The 24,374-nt window shown below is 33.1% G+C and overlaps 1 protein-coding gene across 2 annotated transcripts in view; it reads right to left on the bottom strand.

The window, feature by feature from the left end:
- The window catches only part of LOC145675652 (atrial natriuretic peptide-converting enzyme), a 415,955-nt gene that overhangs the window by 64,388 nt on the left and 327,193 nt on the right, over positions 1–24,374 (bottom strand). The window contains exons 10-14 of one of the 2 annotated variants that reach the window (XM_081746218.1): positions 24,046–24,191; positions 19,909–20,074; positions 12,612–12,856; positions 8,703–8,821; positions 1,405–4,150 (exon numbers count right to left, since the gene is read on the bottom strand). In XM_081746218.1, the coding sequence (XP_081602344.1) occupies positions 3,968–4,150; positions 8,703–8,821; positions 12,612–12,856; positions 19,909–20,074; positions 24,046–24,191 (859 nt within the window). In that variant the 3' untranslated portion in view covers positions 1,405–3,967. Of the gene's footprint in view, positions 1–1,404; positions 4,151–8,702; positions 8,822–12,611; positions 12,857–19,908; positions 20,075–24,045; positions 24,192–24,374 lie in introns of those variants that run through there. The other variant, XM_081746219.1, reaches the window with a different exon arrangement.

The following is a 24,374-nucleotide window of genomic DNA, read 5'->3' as shown; positions in this document are numbered from 1 at the left end:
GTAATCAGCCAATTCAAATTAGTTTATCCTCACTATGCTATCATATCTCTTTATATGTTGATTTAAATGTGAACTTGTGTGTTCAAAATACCTCATTAAGTCTCTGAATTTTAACATAGACCACTATTTACCAAACTATGTCAATTATGTCAGTTATATACATTTCATGTACTAATATAAACAATTTACGAGTATGTTCCATTGGCTAAAGAAAACGACAGTAAAATAATATTGTTCATGTGTAAAGTAATTCGATAATGGTACTGGAGACATGATTATCATCTTAAGCTTGTGCGTGATAAGAATAGTATTTAATTCAATACAGAATTTATATCATTATTTTTACTTGGGAAAATGTTTCCTCCGGGGTAAATTTCCTCGGGCTCCTCTCTGAATACATTCCTTACTGAATCCATGACGAACTTGCATGCTAGAAATTAGCACACTACTATCAAATCAGCTTGTATTGTTTCTTAAGTATGAATAAGATTTCGTTTCGTAAGATGAAACCCAAACATGAGAGTTAATTAGCATAATTAACTCAGTCTTAAAATAATGCCCATTTATGTAAAGGTATTAAATAAAATTACTATCCCAACAGCCTTCATGTTCTTTTACGTGTAGCATACATTACAGCTTTTAAAAGAACTGCATCACTGTGTACATGCATGTTCCTAGGCACTGATTGTACTGTGTTCCTAAAGAAAGTAACACTAGTTACATACATAAGTGATATAGTAAATTCAATGATTTGACTTTATTACTAAGCAAGGGCGCCCATGTTGTGGTTTCCAAGGGGGGGCAGATATAAGCGGCGTTTCAAATATTGCTATAACTAATGTAAAAATCCTATTGTTTTTTCGATATTTCCAAGTACAATTTCCTCTAAGGGGACAGGCTCCAAACCTTACTCCCTGATGGGCGCCCTTGTTACTGAGCATTATGTTAAATACTTGTTTGTAACCTATAATATTACAAATTAGTACACTACAATTTAGTCCTTAGGTATATATATTCAAATAATTGATAATGAATAAAGAAACAAATTGTTTACTTCTTAAAATGCCTTAAATTTTGTTACATTTTTAAATCCTTGTTTTATTAGTACCATCGTAGACACTTGAGAAACATGGAACATATCTTTCTCTAAGCTGTTTGACTACTAGACGGCGAAGACAGTTTCCGCTGAACCAACAAATGACATACAAATATAGCGGTCATTCATTTTAAGCACACGAATAAGAGATTGAAATTCAATCACAAATTTCGATTAGTTAGGATTATCGCATAAGAAAAAGGAAGTGTTTTTCGTTATCAGCTAGCTATCAAGTATTTCACAGCAGAATACAACAATCAGTGGAGTGATTGGATTATGTTTAACTGTTTGTACTATATATATATATGAGTTGATTTTATAAAAGTATTAATATTGAAGTAAATCGAATAAACTAATGATAATAATTTGAATAATTAATAACACATTCACAAAAATAACAGTTTTATTTGTCGTTTTGGTACATTCAACTAATCTATTTTGTTATAAAACAATCAACATATAACACACAATATGCACAACGTATAAAAAAATCTATTCACAATACTCATCGGTTCAAAATACATATAACTTTGTTTCCTCTTGAAGTATTACCACAAATGAAATTAAATCTCGTAAATGTGAGAAATATTTAATATTCTTGGCTTTATGCTTGCTTTTATTTTTATTAATCTCACAAATTGTAGAACTTGATCATTGAACTACTTCAGAAGAACTTTAACCCTGTTTCACTTAGCTCTATGTCACATGAATACTCTGGTTGAGGTTTCCGTAAGTGAATACAATTGAAAATATACTAAGCCAGACTCAATTAATGTAACATTAATTTAAGGCTTTCAGACAGATCGGTGTAGAGTTCATACGTTAATTCTGTCTACATTATTTTTGTAATGTTTCAATAAATTCACCTTTTAGAATGGTGCAGTGCAATATATATATCAAATCTGATTGAAATTTTTAAGTTGCATAATACTAGATAAGTGCAAGGTGGATCTTAAAATCCCGCTTACGATATGCGGACGACGCTTGCATATAGATTCTAGATTCACATATTTCCGATAGTTTACCATATCCTCGTCTGTGCAACGACTACACTTACATCAATGATATGCGATCTTGATAGTTCAATAATATACTTAATAGTTCAATAATATAACATTTATTTTGAATGTACGTAGCTCTTCTTTAGTTTGCGTCCGCCACAAACCGTTCTGGGAAATCTCCCCAATGATAACGAATACTAGTGTACACCAGACAAGTAGTTGCTACGTGCATGAAAGAGGTCTAGTATGCCCTGCTTGTGAATATGGCTCAATATAGAAGCAGATGTTTGTACTTTCAGTCACAGATTTTTGTGTGATGTTGCTGCTGGAACAAAAAGAGAACACTAAAATCAACCAGGTAAACTTTTCATGAAACATTACAAAACGTATCAAATTGTCAACAACATGAATCTCTATACTGGGTCATGGCAAACAAAACAATGTAAGATTAACGTACAGTGCTTTTCTTATATTGTCATGGGTTTGTAGTATGATCGTAGCACCTTTAAAAATGATTCTTAGCCTAAATCTCAAAAATTGATGGTACAATATATTATCATAATATACAAAGAGTTCAACAGATTTCTGGAACTGTTTGTCAAGTGATACACCTTTTTGGTAAATTTTCCTTTTGCTTGAAAGAATAACAAATCTATTTTATAAATCTTCTTAAAGAAGAAAATAAATTATTTTAATTCTTATTTGAGATGTATTTTGTTTCAGTAGGAGGATTCTGGAAGCACACAATTAATTGTAATGAATTATTAAAATACCTTCCCTCTGTTTTAATCTCTTAAAACCGTTTTGTTCACAACAATATATAATTACAATGAAAATATCCTCTCTGAGGCGACAAAAAGTATTTTACATGGCATCTAACTGTCTGAAAGACAATCTAAAAATCATATACTAATTGTCATAGACATTATATAGAATAGACTGGCAATATCCCTGCTATATTTTGTATTGGAGCTATTTGGAAGCAAAACGAGAAACAAATAATGATCGAAGAACACTAATTCATTTCTTTTGCTTTCATAAAAGTAGTTTTCTTAAAGTCATTACAACAAATATTCATTAGTCATGTTGTGGCAGTCGCCAGACGAACTTGATGTACGTTCGCAGCTAATTAATACAGAAGTCATATTGATCTGTATACGCTATATTTTTAGCATTTTAACATAGCTGAAAATAAATTTCAATTGGCCAATATGGCCGAATCCGCAACGATACGAACTCTATCCAACATATTTTATTGCTTCACTTGATAACATTGCTGAGATAAACGAAGGCATTTTTGTTTATGTATAACGCAAACTTTATTGATCCACTTTGATAGCATTGCTGAGGTAAATGAAGGCATCTCTGTTTATGTATAAACTCTACGGTTATAATACATTAACTGCTCTTAACATTAAATCCTCTGCATAATAACAAAATATATAATACTTTTAGCATGATATAAAATAGTTGACAATATAACAGGTCTATTTATCATTCATTGTAATCCTAGAATACATAATCACGATTCACTCCTTATTTAAATCATTGATTCTACGGAATTTACTATATTTTAAGTGCTTGAGTTCTGGCTTCACTTGTTTCGTTGCCATTGCCAATCTATTCTTTATCTATGCCTGCTAATCGACTATCATTTTGCTTTCCACAGCACACAATAAAACAAGTCTTTTTTACTTTTTAGGAACCGCTAACTAATATTTACAATGGAACTGATTTCCTCACACAATAATCACAATAATGTTCATTTGTTTCTGAATCAAAACAAAACATCACAACTTCTGTTAATAAGTTTGTCTTTTTATTTACTTTTTGTTTTGTAACTGAAACTTTTAGAAGTCTGATATGTCAATCATTGTATAGCACGCATGGTTTTATGCACCCAGTCCACGTTGGAAGACATTTTGTCGTAGAGTCTTGGCCTTTCGGTTCCTGCTTTGGCACAAGCAATTCTCCAGTTACTAACTCCAGCAAGAATCCATCTTTTCCCACCAGGTGGCAAACAAAGCATTGGACTTCCGGCAAATTCTTCTTCCTGTAGTCAAAATGAAAAGAAAGCTATTACTTGTTTAGAGACAAGATGCAGTTATTATCAAGGCCTTGTATAGAAAAAAGTATTACTTAGACAAACCTAATTATTTAGTTAAATCTGAGCAATTTTAATTCCAAAAGTAATTTAATACAAAAGCGAATCATTAAAAGTAGGTGACCATAGTGCGGGAATTTTGAACATAGAAATAACTATGAATTCAACTGTAAGAGTTTCGATAAAATATTTTTGCTTGAGAAACATCATAATCACATGCTATGACGTATTAAAATTATCTCATTAAAATGCTTTAGTTATCTTCAGAAACAGAATCACGAAGTATTTTGTAAGACTGAGTTACATTGCTTAATTACACTGTGCAGTAAAATTCAAGACACAATAGTAAAACGTAATTTTATGCAATGCAGACCTAAAGTGGGTTCACAGTTATTGTATTACCGAATACTGGATGAGAGAAGACGAAATACAGTACACGATTCTACCAAATTACAAATGTGTACATTTTGCCGAACTATTAGTAAATGGTGCAGTGCTGTTTTAATGTTCGTAAATGGCATAATAAATTATGATGATATGAATTACACTATCCATCTACATAGAAACAAACATTTGAGCAGGTAGTAATTAAAATTGAGAAAATAAGATAGATTCATCATAATAGCTTTGTATAGAACACTCGACAACTCGTTTCTCCGGTTCATTGACTTTAAATATATATAGCATTACTTAAAAAAGAAAACGACCGAATCGTGTTTGGTAGCTACTTTGTATTCCTAACTACATCATAGCCTATTAACAATATTATCAAGTCTTTTGCAATCATTTAACCTATATTATACTATACATACTCCGACCCCTATTACACAACGCTCTCTTAGTTGTATGCATAACATTATAACATTTAATGAAACTATTTCTTATGGACAAATAATCTTAACACCACACTCTGACCGTAACACAGTTCAAATAAATGTAACTCTTACACCAATAACCCTTAGATCTACTGAAAAAGATTATAAATGGATAAGAAATCTTCACAAAACAATCGTAAAGTGCTTTCAATGTCTAATTAGCAAAGCAGACTGGAACGACACATTATTAGAAAATAATATAAACACCAAATACAGAAATTCAATTGACATCGTTAGACTTGGTTGGAAGTAGCCTTCCCACTAAACAAGTGCATCTAGCAAAACACATCTAAACCAAACAGATTACTAGATAATGCGAAGCATAATTAACTCTTGCGCAAGGAAAGAACACTACATACAACTGTGAGAAAGAAAATATCAATCTAAATAGAATATTTTAATAAATATTTTTAAAATTTTTTCAGAGGAGTAATACAAGAACGTAAAAAAATGGATACGTCAGGTAACATAAAACAAAACATTATATTAAATAACTTTAACTAAAAAAAACAAATTCATTGAACCAAGCAACGTTTATTTGAAAATAACTGAACATATTGGCTTCATCAGGCAGTGTAAAACACGAAAGAGTTGCATCTAAATACAGAGTGATTCTTTTAAAGCTCACGGATTTCATTTTGGTCTAGAATTTCTAACTGAGGTCCGATTTTCATGCGATTTGAGGCAAATGATCAAGTAAGGATGGGAGATTTATGGGACTATGTTTACTGGTTTAAATTCATCCTGGGCAATATCGGCCATGCCTCAAGAAAAACAGCGAATATTCGCCAGTGTATCTTGCAATTGGAATGAGGTTTCGGATTTTTGAAGCAAAATCGCAGAATACAAATTAAGTGTTAGTGAGAATACAAATTAAGTGTTAGCGGTAACACCCAAAAGTCCCATGTTGAATAGCTACAGCCGATTTCTTGCGACAAACAACGGAGAGATTTCTTGGGCGACCTAAGGAGTCGATGAATGACATTTTCCACAAGAGCTGCCTACACGGTCCGATGCTTCCCTGTCTCACTCAGAAGCGATCTTTTTTCTTTTTTTCAATTTATTCATTAGCGACCATAGGTATATTATGTTACTATCTGGTGCAGAACGTGAGGCAAATGTGTTTCTAAATGACCTTCACGAAGCAACAACAGATTCCGTTTACCAAAACTTTTAACGATAAACTCATGTTGCTCCAAAGAGTACACTATTCTCACTGTGTCCTGATTATGCTTACACAGTAGCACAGAATTGTACAGAGCAATTCCCAATACAACAGCTCAGTTTCCTATTTCTTATTCTTATTGACCTTGGCGAGGTTTCCATGTACGAAGAAAACTCAAATTTTCATACCGCACCGCACTTGATTCCAATTGTAAGGTACACTGGCGAATATTTGCGGTTTTTCTTGAGGCGTGGCCGATATTACCCCGGATGAATTTAAACCAGTAAACATGATCCCATAATTCTCCCATCCTTCCTTGATCATTTGCCACAAACGGAATGAAAATGTACTTCTGTTAGAAATTCTAGACTCAAATGAAATCCGTGAGTTTTAAAAATAATTACTCTACAGATAGGATTCATTTCCCAAGATCCTGTTATGTTTAGATGCAACTCTCTCTTGTTATTACAGTGTCTGATAAAGCCAATATGTTCAGTTAGTTGGTGAAACTGTCACACAGTTATTATTATAAAATAAACGTTGCTTTGTTGTGATTTGTTATTATAAAAAATAAACGTTGCTTTGTTCAGTGATTTGTTATTATAATAAAATAAACACTGCTTTGTTCAGTGATTTGTTATTATAATAAAATAAACGTTGCTTTGTTTAGTGAGTTGTTATTATTATAAAATAAACGTTGCTTTGTTTAGTGAGTTGTTATTATTATAAAATAAACGTTGCTTTGTTTAGTGAGTTGTTATTATTATAAAATAAACGTTTCTTTGTTTAGTGAGTTGTTATTGTTATAAAATAAACGTTGCTTTGTTTAGTGAGTTGTTATTATAAAAAATAAATTTTGCTTTGTTCAGTGATTTGTTATTATAATAAAATAAACGCTGCTTTGTTCAGTGATTTGTTATTATAATAAAATAAACGTTGCTTTGTTTAGTGAGTTGTTATTATTATTATAAAATAAACGTTGCTTTGTTTAGTGAGTTGTTATTATTATAAATTAAACGTTGCTTTGTTTAGTGAGTTGTTATTATTATAAAATAAACGTTGCTTTGTTTAGTGAGTTGTTATTATATAATAAACGTTTCTTTGTTTAGTAATTTGTTTTTCGAGTTTAAGTTGTTTAAGATAGTAAAGCTAATATGAACAGTTAGTCATTGTATTCAATAGTAAGTGAACAATCAAAATCATGAAAACAGGAAAATAGGATCACAATAATTTAATTAGTAATGATTAAGTAATAACTATCATCATATTGCACACCTACTTTATGAGATTTTTTTCTACCAATGTTCAAAACGTTTAATAGCTACAAAACGGACCCACCAAGAAGCCAGAAATATAGTCAATTGTTAAACAAATAAAATCAAATAAATCCTCTGGGCCGGACAATATTCTTCACTAATCGATTAGAATATATCTCAAATATGATCTTATACTTTTAACTATTATATGTCATTCATCCTGAGGCATTCCTAGAGGATGTTAAACTTGCCAAAATAAGAACTATACACAAAGACTACTGATATAGGTAATTACCTTTCTATCTCTATTGTATGTCTTCTACTAAATTCTAGTAAAACTTATGGATAACATTAATAACTTTCAGAGAAAAAATATGTCTTCACAAATAGTCAACTCGTTTTTATTAAGTACAGATCAATTAATGAAATCAGAAATAAAATATTTGGAATTTTTGTGATTCTCATAAAAACCTCTGATCTAGCTAATCACGAATAACTACTAAAGAAATTACATAATTATGAATATAAAAGCCATGAGAACTTGTGGTTTCAATGGCATTTAACTAATAGAATGCAGTATGTTGAAATAGGGACAATCAAGTCACAGATAAGGCACATTAAACACGGAGTACTGCAAGGATCAATTTTAGGTTCTCTATTGTTTCTTAATGATCTTCCTGCTTATATAGCTCTCAATATAAACATCGTTTTTCGATTATGACACAAGTTTTCCCATTGATATCTCAAACTCTTGCTCTGAAAAACATACCAAACGAAATGGGTAAAAGTGAAGCAGTTCAATACAATACAGCGAAAACAACACAAATAACTTTCAAGGAAGGAAAACAAAATTCTGCAAATATTTATCAAATGTATTTATATGGGGAATTAAAACTGGTAGCTGATATTACAAATTTTTAGGAATGAGAATGGATTTAAACTTAACCTGGGATGACTATCTCAATGACTTGTTGAGAAAACAAGTAAAAGAATGTAGCTTATTTGCAAACTCGGTATGATCGTAACATTCGAGGCATCGAAATGTACATAGTTTGATCATATCCTGTCAGCCATTAACTTAGTTTGGAATTATTTTCTGGGGTAATAAGTGCCATGCAACGAAAGCATTTACAATGCAGAATAAGCTACTAAGAATAATGGTATTAGTTTCCTTTCATAAATATTAAATATTATTAAAACCTTACCGTACAACTATCGGTAATTTCTGCTGGTTCTGTGCAAACACTATTAACTGTTGTAATACTGACATTTTCACATTGTTCCATTGAGCTGAGTTGTAATTTCACCTGCTGTAGTTGATCTCCTGCAAATAAAACATTGTAAATCGGTAGAGTAGAAATACAAGATGTTTCTGAAACATCATTACAACTTCAAAAATTTGATAGAGACTCATATTTTTAATATAAAATTTTCTGCAATTTTATCTCTTAGTAACGTTGGAAACTGTGTATTGATTGTTGTAAATCTAATTATTCAGATTGAGTGATTGTGGGGAACCATTTCCTTTAACGAAACTAATGGATGGACCAAGATCACTTGTGCGACATTACAAACTCCATACATGTTCAAACAACAGGTTGGACGCCCATTAGTCAAGACAGAGTGTGTTGTTGAAAAGGAGTGTATGAAAGTACACCATGGAGAACACACAATTGCAACTAGTTTCCCTTTAACTAAAACTGAAACATTCTATACATCCAGCCAACAAATACCAACAATGTATTTGGACTAAGAGTGCTGAATGAACACGTCATACGCTGTTCGTTTGTGAAATTTCGTACTGGTAACACAACATTGATATAGTGTGTGTGTGCAGTGGTATATTTAGGATTTTGTTTCGGGGGGCTATGCACAACACGGAGAAACAGGGGGCAATTGCCCATCTGAGTTTGAGAATTAAATATATTTCAATCGATTGTCTACTAATATACTAGAGGAAAACATGAAATTCGTATGTCGGTGGAGGATCTTAACCCCCCCCCCTAGGCAAATCTGAAATGACGCTCCTGCAAACACACGTTGAATATTTGTAATCTCATTTCAACTTAACTGATTTCATTTTAGAAAAAGTGGAAATATTCAGTTTTATCTGCGTACGTTTTTACCTGAAAGAAAATGTTGAGACAGGCTGAAGCTGAAATATACTGATTTCAGTTTTAATGGCAAGAATTACAGACTGGTAAATCTTATGCGATATGATACACACAAAACTTTAGCAGTGAATCTAACCTTAAGAAAAAGGAAGCATCCTCTTGGACTACCTAATTTCCTGGGGTACTTATTCACTCCTTTCGATTTTGTTTAATTCAAACATTTACCTTTCTTTATAACTAAACGACGTAACCATTTCTTTACTATAATAACTAAAATCCTGTTATGTTCATATTCGTGCAAGTTGTTCCACACCAGGTTCGCTTATCAGCTCCTCTTAGTTTTGGTGTTACTGACGACGGCCGACTTGAATCACAACAACGGTCGAAAGTATGATAGGAGAAACGAAAGAAAGGAATAACTAAGAAAAAGAAACAGAAGAATAGAATGGACAAAAGAAAGAAAAAAGAATGTAGTTCTTACATGGAATGTAATTTGACAAATACAGTATTATTTCTGAACAAAGAGCATAAGAAAATTGAGAGTCAATCAAATTCTTAGAAATGATAAGAAAGATTATTGTTGTATGTGGAATGCGGAAACTAACAAATTTATTTCAGGAGGGCTTGAGCTCGATAGCCCCCTAAATACGCCACTGTGTGTATGTGTGTCTGTTTGTGTTCGTGTAAAGTTATTTTTCATTTTTTCGTTAAACGTGTTAAACGCGAATGCCTCCTCAAATTTTTACGAAAGTTTAATTCAATAATTACAAAAAAATGATTTGCTAAAGTAGTAGGTAAATTAAAAGAAGGTATTTTGTCTCTGTATCTCCTTATTATATCTCTTAAATTACGGTGTAAAAGACGTAATACGTCTACACTATATCCCTACAAACACTACTGTTGGTGATTTTATATACTCGTAGGGATATAGTGTAGACCTATTACGTCTTTTACACCGTAATTTAAGAGATATAATAAGGTACTGTATTTTCTCGAATGTAAGACATACTTTTAGGGGAAAAAACTTCCGTATAGTCGTAAGGAAAAGTCGTCCTTTATAATTTTTATTTCACGTCTAACTTAGCAATCAAATCTTCCTTATTTAATTTTTATTTCACGTCTAACTGCAATTAAACTGTCCTTCATTTAATTTTTATTTCACGGCCAACTTCTGCATACCATAATATTTAAGAAGCATCTACAGCAGATCAACGTCCACCACAATGGCAATTTTGGTCCACATCGGATGAGTTCAAGGGAACTCGTACGATACAGAAAGAGTGTTCTTTTTTCCAGCAAGAAATCAAATCAAGGGCGAAAACGACAACTGAAATTTAAGATTCGCCTCATGTTTTGCATATGAACATATTAGAGATCTTGTACTTTATTAGGAAGTCCTTTACTACTACAATCATTCACTATGATTATAAGAAAAGAAGTGAAAATACGTTAAGCAATGAAACATGCAATTTCCCGGTAACTGGTACAAACAAACAAAACACAACTGGATAATAACTAACTCTATGGCCTATGAAACCCAAAGGTTCAATGCCGCGTTCACAAAAGCTCTCCACTGACTTTTATCCTTAGCCAACTGGATCCAGTTTCTACTTTGTATTCCTATTTCTGTGAGACCCATTTAATATTGTTTTCCCATCTACACCTACGACTTCCTAATGGTCGTTTTCCGATTGGTCTTCCAGCTAAGACTTTGAAAGCGTCCCTACTTTCTTTCATTCTGGCTACATGACCTGCCCACCTGAACCTCCTGGAGTTGAGTTACAATGTTTGGTAAACCGTATAAATAATACGGTTCCTCGTTATGAAGTTTCCGCCATTCCCCATTCCTATTCCTCTTGGGTCCGAATATTCGTCTCAGAATCTTGTTCTCAAATACTTTCAGCCTATGTTCTTACCTCAAAGTAAGCTACAATGTTTCTGTATGTTTGTTACCAGAAAACCAACCATACAGAACAACAGGCATGATTATTGCTTTATATATTTAAAGCTTCAACTGGGTAATAGCTGTTAAAATTAAAACAATCATTACAAGAAAAAAATTCTACTTTTGTGTCTTCTGCAGAGGTCCGGGAAGTGTCACTTGAAACGCTACAACCTGAATCGGTATCTTTTTTCCTTATCACTTTCTATGTTTTGGCGGCTGCAAGATATTCGCGTGCACTTTAATTTCGGGAATATAAGGTACTTCATATATACATTATATGGTATAATTTACGTATAGTTGTGCATACTTCATGAAATGGTTTCTTTAATGAACTAGATGAAAATATGGGTAGGATAAACATCTTACATTGTACCTCACACTTTTGTTTCTACTTAAGATTTAACTTCCACTATATATTTCGGCCCATACTGTGGCCATGATCTCGTGTCACTGAAATGAAGGCTAAAAGTCCCCAGAAAACCATTGTCGTTGTTCTAGTACTGTAACTGAAGTAATAACCCTCAAGCATTCTGAACAAGCACACTTTTCAATTAAAAACTAAAAAATCCAATCACTTTCTAAGAACTTCCATCTGCTTTGGAATTTTTAAGGCCTTATGCAGAGTCGTTTTTGACGTATGATTAGTGTCATGCTGAAGGCCTGACTACTGCAGGAAACATATGTTAGTCGAACTCTTTAGTAGGATACTAATCACGCATCAGAATGTCTCTGCATAAGGCCCTTAGTGTTTATTTGAAAAGAGTGCTTGTTCAGAATACTTGTAAGTATTTCTTCAGTTGCAGGTGTAGGACAGCGATAAATGTTTTCTAGTGATTTCTAGAATTCGTCTAGCGCCAGGTCACAAAGAGAGAAATGTAAGTTAAATTGTAAATCGAGAAAACGTTCGAAGCAGAAGGTAAGATTTTGATTCATGTACTCCACAGCATACATTAGTAACTACATATGGGTAGGATGCAAAATGTTCTCAAACTTTTCTCCTCTCCTGTTTTCTTCTTTTGTCAATGGACAATCATCAAACGCAAATGTATACTTACTATTTTCTCCCCATCCAAGAGTGAAGCACAAAGATTTATTATTAAGAACGTTTTCATCTTTGGGCAGACACACAGGTCTCACATAATCGGAAAATTCCACTGGTTGTTCCAACTTCACCATAACAACTGTGCTGCCCTCTACAGGAGACTTTACCATTCCAACAATTCTCCTCTCTTGTTGCCAAGGCGAAGAACCCGTTAGTCGAACACTGGCCAATTTAGCTACCCACTTTGCTTTAGGTTGTCTAAACGACGAAGAAAAATAGGAAAAATAATGTTAATGAAATAGTTAGGCTATTATTAAATAAAAAATGTGAGTCAACTCTCTCATTTGCATTCATTCTCAATAGGCCTATCTGAGGAATTCCACCACCATCGACCATAAATAATAATCAGAATTTTTTCGAGATTGACGTTTAATTGTGAGCTTTCAGAAATCGTAAAGTGATAGAAAGTCTAGTAACTTTGACAGCAAATGAGTTCAAAATTAGATGAATAAGCAGGACTCGCATATTGTTAACTTAAATATTACGGAAAAAGACATAATACAAAAATAATTTTAAATTGACCCTTTAAAAGTTACAGAAAACGTACCTACAAACTGTCATTAAAGTTCTTTAAAACAGGATTTAAAATTGAAAGACAATTATCTATAAATGGCATTTAAGATCTTCAAATTGACTTTTAAAGTTACAGAAAATGTTACTAGAGTGCCATACTTCAAACATGACCTTAAACGGTACAAAAAATGTCCTATAAAATCTCATTAAAGTTCTTTAAAATTGACCTTAAAATTCAAAGAAATTGATCTATTGTATAAAATGGTATAGAAGTTCTTTTTAACTTTTTTAAAATTTAGAGAAAATGATGTAAAATGATCCTAAATATTACAGAAATGACCTATAAAATCAGGGGCGTCATTTCAGACTTCGCTTGGGGGGGGCAAGAGCATCACCGAGATAAGACTTTCACGTTTTGTACTAGTATATTAGTAGACAATTGATTAAGTATATGTATTCCTCAAACTCTTGGGGGGGCAATTGCCCCCTCCTGCCCACCCTAAATGACGCCCCTGTATAAAATAACATTAAAATTATTTAGAATTGACCGTTAAATGTTAGAGCAAATGAACTATAACATAGCATTCAAGTTACTTTAACCATTAAATATGCCAAAAAAAAGTTACTTAGAGCAAATGAACTACAACATGGCATTCAAGTTACTTTAACCATTAAACATGCCAAAAAAGTTACTTATGAAATGATATTTTAAGTTCTTTGAAATTCGCTATTTCAAATGCTAGGAAAAATGATATTTAAAATGTTAGGAAAATGACATTAAGATTATTAGAGATTGATCTTAAAGTTACAGAAAATAGTATATAAAATGACATTTAATTTATTTCAAATTGATCTTACAGAATAACATTGAAATAATATTTAAATTACTATAAATTGACCTCTAAGTTACAGAAAATTGCCTATAAAATGATTTTAAAGTTATTTGAAACTGGCGTTAAGATTTACAAAACAGAAAGAAAAAACTATAGAGTGTGGCAGTGAACGGGGAAATTTTGCGTCACTATATAAACCTTGTTGATGCATCAGATGTTACACGTTACTGTTCCCATCTTCTAGCCCCTTTTTACCATTTAGTTAATGGTAAGAGCGAGTATTCATTATAAAATTGTATTACAAAAACAATGATAATTACCTACCATGCAATATGCACATCATGAATACCGTAATATTTCATGTAATAATCCGGTGATGTTTGACTATGCCATCAAACATGAAAATATGGACTAATGCTTTCTGCTCTTTCTTTCAGTGTAAAACTTGTAACTACTCCTGAAACATTGCCAAAATGTGAAGTGTTCTACAGAAAAATCCTATCCAAAAGATTGACAGAGTGTGTGAAACGAAATACGAGTCAATTTCTCAATATGATTTTAAAATTTAGATGAATTCTTTTTTATTACTATATATATGATGTAAAATTATAAGTATTATATTTTGATTTAGCGTAAGTTATATTAATATAGTAATAAATTTTAACTTTCTTACAGTGTAACCACAATTACCCGGTTTACTGCCTTACCTGCGTAAAATTACATTAAAGGTCTTTGAAATTAACTTTTGTTTATTTGTTTGTTGAAATTTATCACCCCTTGTTAACAGCGAGGCTATGTGAGGCGTGGACTAGAATTAAAAGTGGAACCCAAACATTATAGTGAGATAAAATTTTTAATGCTCTCCCATTGAGAATAGAACCCGGAACCACTAGCTACTAGACCAGCCGGGAGTGCTTGAAGTTTACTTTTAAAGTTAAAAAGTATATTTATAAAATGAAAAAAAAAAATAATAATTAAGACGCACAATCCCAAAACGTCTCTTGTCCACTTTTATTTATTTATTTATTTATTTACGAAACAAATCGCCCTCTTTTTAGTTTGAAACATACATATGAAAAAATCTCAAGTTCGAAAATGACTCTTGACCAAATCTGAGTACACTCTGCAATTTTTAATTTATGTATCCATGAAAAGCGTGTTGTGATAACACTCCTGAAGAATTGTCTTTTTTGTTAACGACGTATTGGAAAGAAACATAAAGCAAAACATAATCTTTACTAGTGTACATTATATGTAAAACGTATCAGTTTTATAAAGTGAAATGCTGTTTTAAAACACTACTCTTGATCAATTACTTTATTGTTTTATCGAAAACTTAAGTTTCTGCCTTGTATTCCAATATATAGTTTTAAAAAATTCATTGAAGATATAATAGAAAAGGACAGTGAATTGTGGTATGCCGAAAGAGTCCTACCTGGTCCCGAAAATAAGGCAAAAAAAAATGTTAGAAAGCCTGACAAATGGAAAAAGAATATTCCTAAGAAAACTAGATACTCTTCCAACAGTTTATTTACTTTCTAACACATATATATAATTAAACATTGCGGTCCTAGTTCGTTTAAAATTACTTTAGGGCCCATCAGAACTTATCACTATAATTATTTCAATAAATTAAACTATTTTTATCCCTTTTAAACCTTGTATTTTCTTAATACTTATCATTCATTTCATAGAAATTAAAAATACACTAGAATGATTTATGGCTTCCTCATTTATTATATCTTTAACATCATAAATAAAACAAGTTTAAACAAGTCTGGCCAGAACATTTCTTATAATAAGGTACCGGACTATTGTCCTAGCTGCCCTAAAACTAAATATACATAAACATTATCGTTGCATTACAAAAATACCAACTTAAAATGAACGTTTTTAACAATACAACACATACGCAAATTTCGCCAGTGTTTTTATCAAATAAAATCTAATCTCGAGCAGGACAATAAGATACTTCTAATAAATATCGAGCAAGAGACAATAGAAAACAGGTAACAAAAGTTTAGAATAACTTTTATAGGAATTAGGAATTAAATTTCTTGGTTTTCGGAATCTATGGCCATGTTAGCTCGTCACGTATGAGGGTTGATGTTCCTCGAAGGTCACACTATCCGAGGAAAGGGAAAGAAGCGACCTGGGACAGATATTAGGCACCATCCCGGCATTTGCCTGGTGTGAATGAGGAAAACCCAGAAAAATCTCACTCAGGATGGGCCTGGAAAAGCTTTTATACTTTTTCGACCGAGAATCGAACTCGGGAACGCTCGCACCAAAGGTGAGAGTGTAAACGACTAGCTACGTGGGGCCACTGGAATAACTTCTATAAAGCGAGGCGAAGGTTAAAAGTAAACTTCAAGTTTGCAAGAGAGTTTTGTGTAAGATATTAGGTGTTAGTGAAAACAAGAGCACATTGAGTATTTAAGTAGCATAACGAAACACCTCTGGTTTCAAATAAGCAAGAAGGTGGCTATCAGTCAGGTGGTATGCTTCCAAAGGGGAAATCAATGACTGAAAACGGCACTTCATAGGCGATTGGGAGAATAAGCAAGAACTTAGTTTCTACAGCAATATTCTACATGACGAACAAGTTTCAGAAGAAAAGTCAGAAAACGAAGAATAGGGTGACCATGTGTAAGATGTGAATCATATTGTTTAAATTTTATGATAATGATGAAAAGTTGACAGAAAGACTTTAATGTTACATTCGAATTTTTAAACTTTTAATTTAATATTAACTTTGTTTTCACTTCCCAGAGTTATCTTATGTTTTATTTATCAAAACATTTTTTACACAATGCAAAAAAAGAAAAAAGAAACAAATTGATCGTATATTTTTCCCTTTTAGAAAAAAAAAATACTCTATTGGGTTGCAAAATGTCTCTTATTCATTTTTTTACAACTCCAAAGCGTCTCTTGTCTCTATTATAGTTCCAAATTGTCTCTTGACTGAAGATTTTTTTAATATTATGACTAAAATATGTATTTTTCAACCAATGTATGCCATTTAATTTGTGTTCACGTATTTATTTTACATTGTACGATACTTATTTTGCTTATTTTCAGGTGTAGAAATTAACATGGTAAAAGAAAAAACTTGATTTCCCTAAAATTTTGTAAAGTGAATAAGAGATTATTTGAAAGTGGGCTACTTAATTCCAAAACAACACTAAAATTCCTTAAAATTAAATTCAAAATTATACGAGAATGGCCTATAAAAGCACTAAACTTCTTTTATAATTACTGTAATATATGATTTTTCTGAAATTTTAAACAATAAAATTCTTTAAGACTGACCTAAAATGAATAAAAATATTTTTTAAGATTACCGGAAACTTTTCTCAAAATCATTCTTTCATTGATCATCAATTACGACTACATTTTCTCGAAATGATATATTTTATTAAAACTTTTTTAGTTTTGGAACTATATATAACTTAAATAAAATTAAAATCTGATGAAAATGAAACACTTATTAATATTATCAATCTGTATTACAGTTTCCGTAAACGTATAATCGCTTTCGCCAAATACATTATCAGATAATGTGTCTGATTAAGGCAACCATATGTTCCTGAAACTGCAAAACTGATTACCCAGTCAGTGTATATTTTTACTAAGTCAGTCTCTATTTTTACTCTGCTAGTCAGTCTTCACTTTGTAGGTACTTTTTGTATTAGTTTACTTTAATAATGTATTAATTTCTATAATATTTTTTTTTTCTTTAAAATGTGTTGTTTGATATGTATAATTTGGAAGCAAACTTAAGTTTCAGTAAAAGCGATTTTTAGTGACTTGTCCTCCTTTTTCATTTTAGAAATCTGCAACCCTATATGTGTGTGTATAATCTGTCAGAATGAATCAGCAAAATCTTAGAGCGACGTGAGTTAATCACAGTAGCCTAAGTACCAAAAGCGCATACGATAATATTTCCATAAATACTTTAAAAGCGATCACTTGTGTACAATATATAAATTTTAAAATTGAACTTTGTATCGAATTTCAACAGTGCAATCTAGCCTGATGCTAAAGTTACGAATGACACGCACTGTCTCGTGGTCAAAAGTGGGAGGTAGAGAGAAACTTTGGCGCGGAGAGGTGGGCAAATAGTGATGGCTGAAGGTGGACGTGAATTAATCTTTAAAAAAAATACTAACATTCTCAAAGTTATCACGCAGAAAATTGTTGATAATAAGTGTCACATCTTGGTGTTCTGTGTTTACATTTTAATTCCATGTGAAATGAAATGCCCCGAACCTTTCAAATCAGAGAATGTAGTGGATTTATTTTGAACGAACGATCTTGTACAAAATCAAGTGAACCCGCCATGTAGCATGAACTAGTCACGTGTGAATCAGGCCTGAATCAACGAAAGTTTGCAATTATTTTAAATGTTTGTTCTACGTCTTATATAAAAACAAAGGGACGAATAATAGTGGTACCACATTTACCATATTTGTATTTTGTATAATCATTCAGGTATGTTTTTGCTTTTATAATACAGGCATTGAGCTTATATGTGCTTTGATTTGTATATTCAAGTGAAGCATGCTAAACTTAGAATTTGTGCATGATATTCGCAGTGTAACAAGTGAACAAGAATAGATGATTACGTCATCTGTTCTTAACAATTGCATCTTGGATCGTCTTACAGACGCTACCTCCCGAAACTGGACCGTAGACAGTTGGGTCGAACCGTAGCAAAGAGCAGCATTATTGAGTAACAACTGGAGGGAACTGGTGTATATTCCAAATTCTCAGGCACCACAGTGTAAGGCTGTATTGTCTGTAGTGAGGAACTGGGCAGACCCTGCGGAGGTCACTTGATGAAAGCGGTTTGTCCGAAAGGCATAAACCCGAAGTGTAATAGGATATAAAAAGAAAGAGTATTAGAAATGGTACGAGAAAAAAGGAGTATACAAAAGACTATATCGAATACAGGAGATAGGATGATAGATGATTGAATACATCTCAAGACATGGAGAAATCACGCTACTAGATACAGAGGGAAAAAATACCTAGGGAAAGTCCGCGTTTGAAACATATAAACCAAATAATACAAGATATAGGGAAGAAAAGTATTAAAAAAATGAAAGGTTTGTCTCAGAATAGGAATAGTGGAAAGTTATGCCTAGGCAATCAAGAGATTGCTGACCTGAGAAGAAGATTGTCGTAGGACAAATTCTTCGACAATGCCCTGGGCAACGTCCAAACATACTTGCTTATCAACACTTAAGCTACATTGCCACGTTAAATGAATCTTGTAGCTGTCATTTAAAAAAAAAAAACCTTGCAACCCGATCTTTCTATTTACTTTTTACATGTTACAGCTTCTTGAAAGCAAGAAAGGTGTCTCCACACATGTAGCACTGCACTCTAGGGGACAAACAGTGAACCTCCTAATTAAAAACGTGTATTTTGGCGTACTTCCTCTCCCTGTCCAAAAGAATCCGTTGTTTCGGAAGCGGCGAAACTGGGTTTTCTTTTATGTCAGCGGGAGGGCGATAGCAGGTAGCAAGCAAGACGTCCCAGAAAGTTGCACATGGTTCAACTCCTTGCAAGATGGAAAAAATGTTTTATGACCCTTTCAAGACTACGTGTACATGGTGAAATATGGTAGGGTTTCAAGATTTTTTTTGCTACAAGTTCTTCTAACGTGGCAATATGGGGCATTAGAAATCATTCACAGGGTATTTAACAATTCAGACAACCGATACCAAAGAAGAAATGAAACAGAAAAGCTATTCTAACAAATTGAATGGGGAAAACGTTTCGTTTGGTAGCCTTTAGAAGTACAAAATATAAAATCTAGTTAAGGACTAGATAAATTGAACGAGTTCTCTTTGCTATTAATTCGAGTATCATAAAGTAGTTTGGATATGCACTTACCCTTGGAAACATGATGCAGTAGTCATGAGCCAATCAGAAGCGATAAGAGTTGCATCACATACATGAACACTGTCTTTGAAGAGAGCTGCGTGCCACGGCCAATCTCCATACATTGATGTGCCTCCTTCCATTTTGTGAGGAACTTTAAAAGGTTGGGTGCCACATTCTGAAATAAATATAAGTTAAAATAAATTATATGTTAAACTTTAGCCCGTGATGGGTGCACGCCGGTGATTATGTACTAATTCTTTCGGAAGGTACAATTTCTCATAGAAAGAAGTACAAATACACTACATAGTCAAAGCAGTGAAAGTATAAGGAGAAATTTATGGAAATTTACTGCTCGCGAGCATTATTATAAGGACAGATATAGGCCTACTATTCTATATGGAAAAAATCGAAGATGTTCATGTTCTTTAAAACCATCCATACAATGGCTACTCTCAATGTACAAGTTTGCTCGAAAACTAGTATGTTAGCCAATGATTAGGTAGATTTCGGCCACGAAATTTCAAGGACGTCACCAACTATAACCACCCAACTTTAAAAAAAATATATACTATAGTCAACATCAAACGCGCAAAACTAATTATTCTCTCGTCAAATAGTCTTTGTACCACTTTTTTCTGACAGATGTTTTATCATTGCTGGCATTTTGCTCTAGAACTATCTACACTATGACCATTATCAAGTAGGGATGGCCACAAAGTTCCGGTCCCGTGAGGAACCGGTTCTTCAAGATCCGGTTTTCAGAACCAGTTCCAGACCTGGATCCGAAAACCCGGTTCCAGAACCGGATCTTAGGAACCGGTCCAGACCTGGATCCGAAAGCCCCCAAAGACCCGTAAAGGAGGCACGAAGTTCACCTTCAAAACACTGCAAAGAGGACCACGCGCTTGTGCCCTCTCCGCCCAGACCCGCTTATGCTCCCCAGGAAAAAAAAAGTGTTGGTTCGCCATTGGGTGTCTAACCAAATGAATTTGTCAGTTTACCTGTTTAATCAATAAGTTTACCAGTTATCCAGTTTGTTTAGCCAAATGAGACAAGCGGCTGCTGCCTGGGCGCCTGCCTGTCGCTTCCACCATTTCATCTAGCACACTGTTCACAGCCTGCCAGCAGCTCGGGTTTAGGGTAGGGATGGCGACAAAGTTCCGGTTCCGGCGGAACCGGTTCCAGACCTGGATCAAAAAAACCGGTTTCGAAACCGTATCCGTTCAGAGTCGAAAACAGGTTCCACCAGGAACCGGTTCTAGCCATCCCTATTATCAACATACAAAGTTTGCTTATCCTACGTTTCTAATTTTGGAGAAATGCGCTTATTTGCTTGCTTGATTGATTTGTTGTAGTTTAATGAGGAGTTTATAGCGAGGCTATTTGTCCCCGTCACGATAACTGCAATGGTCGATACATGCTGAACATTAGATATTCCAATTAAAACTTCTTTAAAAATGTACCTCATATAAGTAATTCTAAAGCACAATTACAAGAGAGGACCCAAAAGGATGGACAAAACTTAAGGGCGATGCGCGGAGTTCCATAAGGATCAATTTTTGGTCTTGTACTGTTTCGTATATACATTCATTATGACCTTGCTCATATGGTTCACTACAAAAGCATTCTTTTTGCTGATGACAAATATTTTGGTTGAAATCAAACCAAATCTTGCTCTGAAGAATATATATTTAAGAACACGACAGCTAAACTTACAGAATGGGTAAAAGTGGATAACTCAATATAAATAATAGCAAAAGCAAAAATAATAAGTGTTAGTGAAGAACAACAAGATTTTTCTAATTATACACGAATTGTATCTAAATGGAGAACTCACACGTGTATCTGATTCATATACATTTTTAGGATTAAGGATAGATTCTAAGATAACTTGGAGCGGTCATGTCTATTATTTATAGAGAAAACTAACAAAAGAATTTACCTTAAACGCAAACTCATCAAGATTGTAACCTTGGCAACACTAAAAACCATTTACCTCGGTTTGATCCAGTCGTATGGAATACGACTGGAATACGTATGGAATTATTCCTCGATTACGTATGGAATAATTTTCTGGGATAGAAGTTGTCATACGAGCAAGGTATTTACCATGCAAAAAAAGATCCTTAATACAATGCTATTAATTCCTTTTCATTCCTTTAGTAGACCACTGTATCAAAAGCTAAGAATGTTACAAAATTTCCGATTAACAAAAAGTCAAAACTTGTTACATCACATATGAATAAAACTATATAATAAACTGCCAAATTATATGAAACAAATGCCAAATTTCCAGTTCAAGGGACATCTTAAATCGTTGTTATATAATGATCTATTCTATAGAATAAAAAAATATTTTCAATCAGATCTTTTTGTGTAAGATCAAGATTAAAATGTATTTGTGCTGGTAAAATATATATTATAAGCAACAATTAATGTTTGAAAATTACTTTACTATTTTAGTGTTATTGTTATCTTGTTTTGAATATGTCTGAATGTATAGCATGTGTAAGGTATTCCCCTTTAAATGTAAACCTTTAGTATCCCCTATGGAAGTGTAAACATTTTGTATTCAGTCTCTAAGGCGGAAAATAAATAAATATATAAACAAATAAAACAATTTAACAAAACACTTTTTGGGCTTAGCGCCATCTCCTATATTCTATACGATATTTTTTCGGATCACTCGATTAAAATTTTGACAATCGCTCACCAAAAAAATAAAGCTTTTGTGCAATTCTCACGCGCTTTTACATTTATAGACCTTGCAGTTGTCTTTCAGTGCAATGTTTTGACACACACAGACACACTCAAGAAGAGAAAAATTATATATTTAGTGAGAAGACAGATAAAAGGAGAAGAGAACCGTCTTTGTTAGACTTCTACTAGCAGCCTCACATACTTCTCCATGTATATGACGATGATTTGTCGTCTCCAGGTCATACGGGGTCACGGACCTGTCTGGAACTGACTGTTTCTGGGTCACGGATCGCGGTGTTCGTGACCCATTTCATCATTGTCATACATAAGAATGATACTAAATACGGATATCCCACAAATATGGATAAATACTTATATACAGTAGCACTCACTTGCCACATGTGTACTCGAAGCATTAGTCATAATTTTTGTTGGATTAAAATTGCATGCCATTCAATTAAGTGTGGATAGTTCTACCTGGAAAATCTACAGTTCTTACTTCTTCTAAGGAAGAGGTTAAAGTTGTCTGCCAGTAGTTCTACTTTAAAAATCTACAATTGCTGCTTCTTTCAAGAAAAAGAGTTAAATTTGCCTATCATTCAATTAGGTGGGAGTACTTCTATTTTGCAAATCTACGGTTGTTGCTTCTTTTAAGGAAGGAGTTAAAGTCGCATATCATTTAATTAAGTGGGAGTATTTCTACTTGGAAAATCTACAGTTGTTGTTTCTTTTCAGGACGGAATTAAAGTTGCCTCCCGGTGGTTCTACTTTGAAACTCTATAATTGTTGCTTCTTTCAAGAAAGAAGTTAAAGTTGCCTACCATTCAATTAAGTAAGAGTACTTCTATTTTGAAAATCTACAATTGTTACTTCTTTAAGAAAGAAGTTAAAGTTGTCTGTCATTGAATTAAATGGGAATTCTTCCATTTTGAAATATCTATGGTTGTTGCTTTTTTAAAGAAAGGAGTTAAAGTTGCATGTCATTTAAAGTGAGAGTAGCGCTACTTTGAAAATCTATAGTTGTTGCTTCTTTTGAGGAAGGACGTCAATCAAAATAATTAATATAATGTTCGTTTAAACTGTAAGATATAAGGTTTGCTGCTGACATTTTTTGCGGCTTATACAAGCGATTGTTTTTATTGCAGACAAAAATCAAATGCATGGCTTATACACGCGAATATATATGGCTCATACATGCGGATATTTTTAATTGCAGACAAGAATCGACATAGAAGCCAATATGTTTAATCACAAAGAAAGATCAAACACGTGTCTTATACACGCGAAAACTTTTAATTGCAAACGAAATTAAAATGCGTGGCTTGTACATGCCAGAATACGACAGATAGTAGTTGTAACTCTTTCCGATTGGTAAAACGTTTCCAAAAATTACAAATATAATTTAAATATCTACGAATAATGCACTAAAATGTTTGAACAACTCACCAAGGTCAGAACAAGCGACGTATAATACCTCTTTCTTTGGACACGGGGCTCGAACGAAAGTTATTTCGGGAGCAGAAGGATCTTCCATGTGAACGTAACTAACTTCGTTCTCTTCATCCTGACGTAGCTTCACTTCGCTTAATTTTCTGTAAGAAAATATTTTAACCAATTAATATTCATGCATAAGATTGCTAACCACACTTACGTTGTTCGAGCATTTTTTGTAGCAACTATCATATTCCTAAAAATAAGACTTTTTGTTTGCGTGAAAAAATTATTAAAAATAGTTGAAGTTTCCAAGAATGTAGGTGCGAGTTCTTTCAGAGACC

This window comes from Thermobia domestica, chromosome 18 (genome assembly GCF_964235325.1).
Source record: "Thermobia domestica chromosome 18, izTheDome1.hap1.1, whole genome shotgun sequence".
NCBI lineage: Eukaryota > Metazoa > Arthropoda > Insecta > Zygentoma > Lepismatidae > Thermobia > Thermobia domestica.
This window is presented reverse-complemented; position numbering and strand designations above follow the sequence as displayed.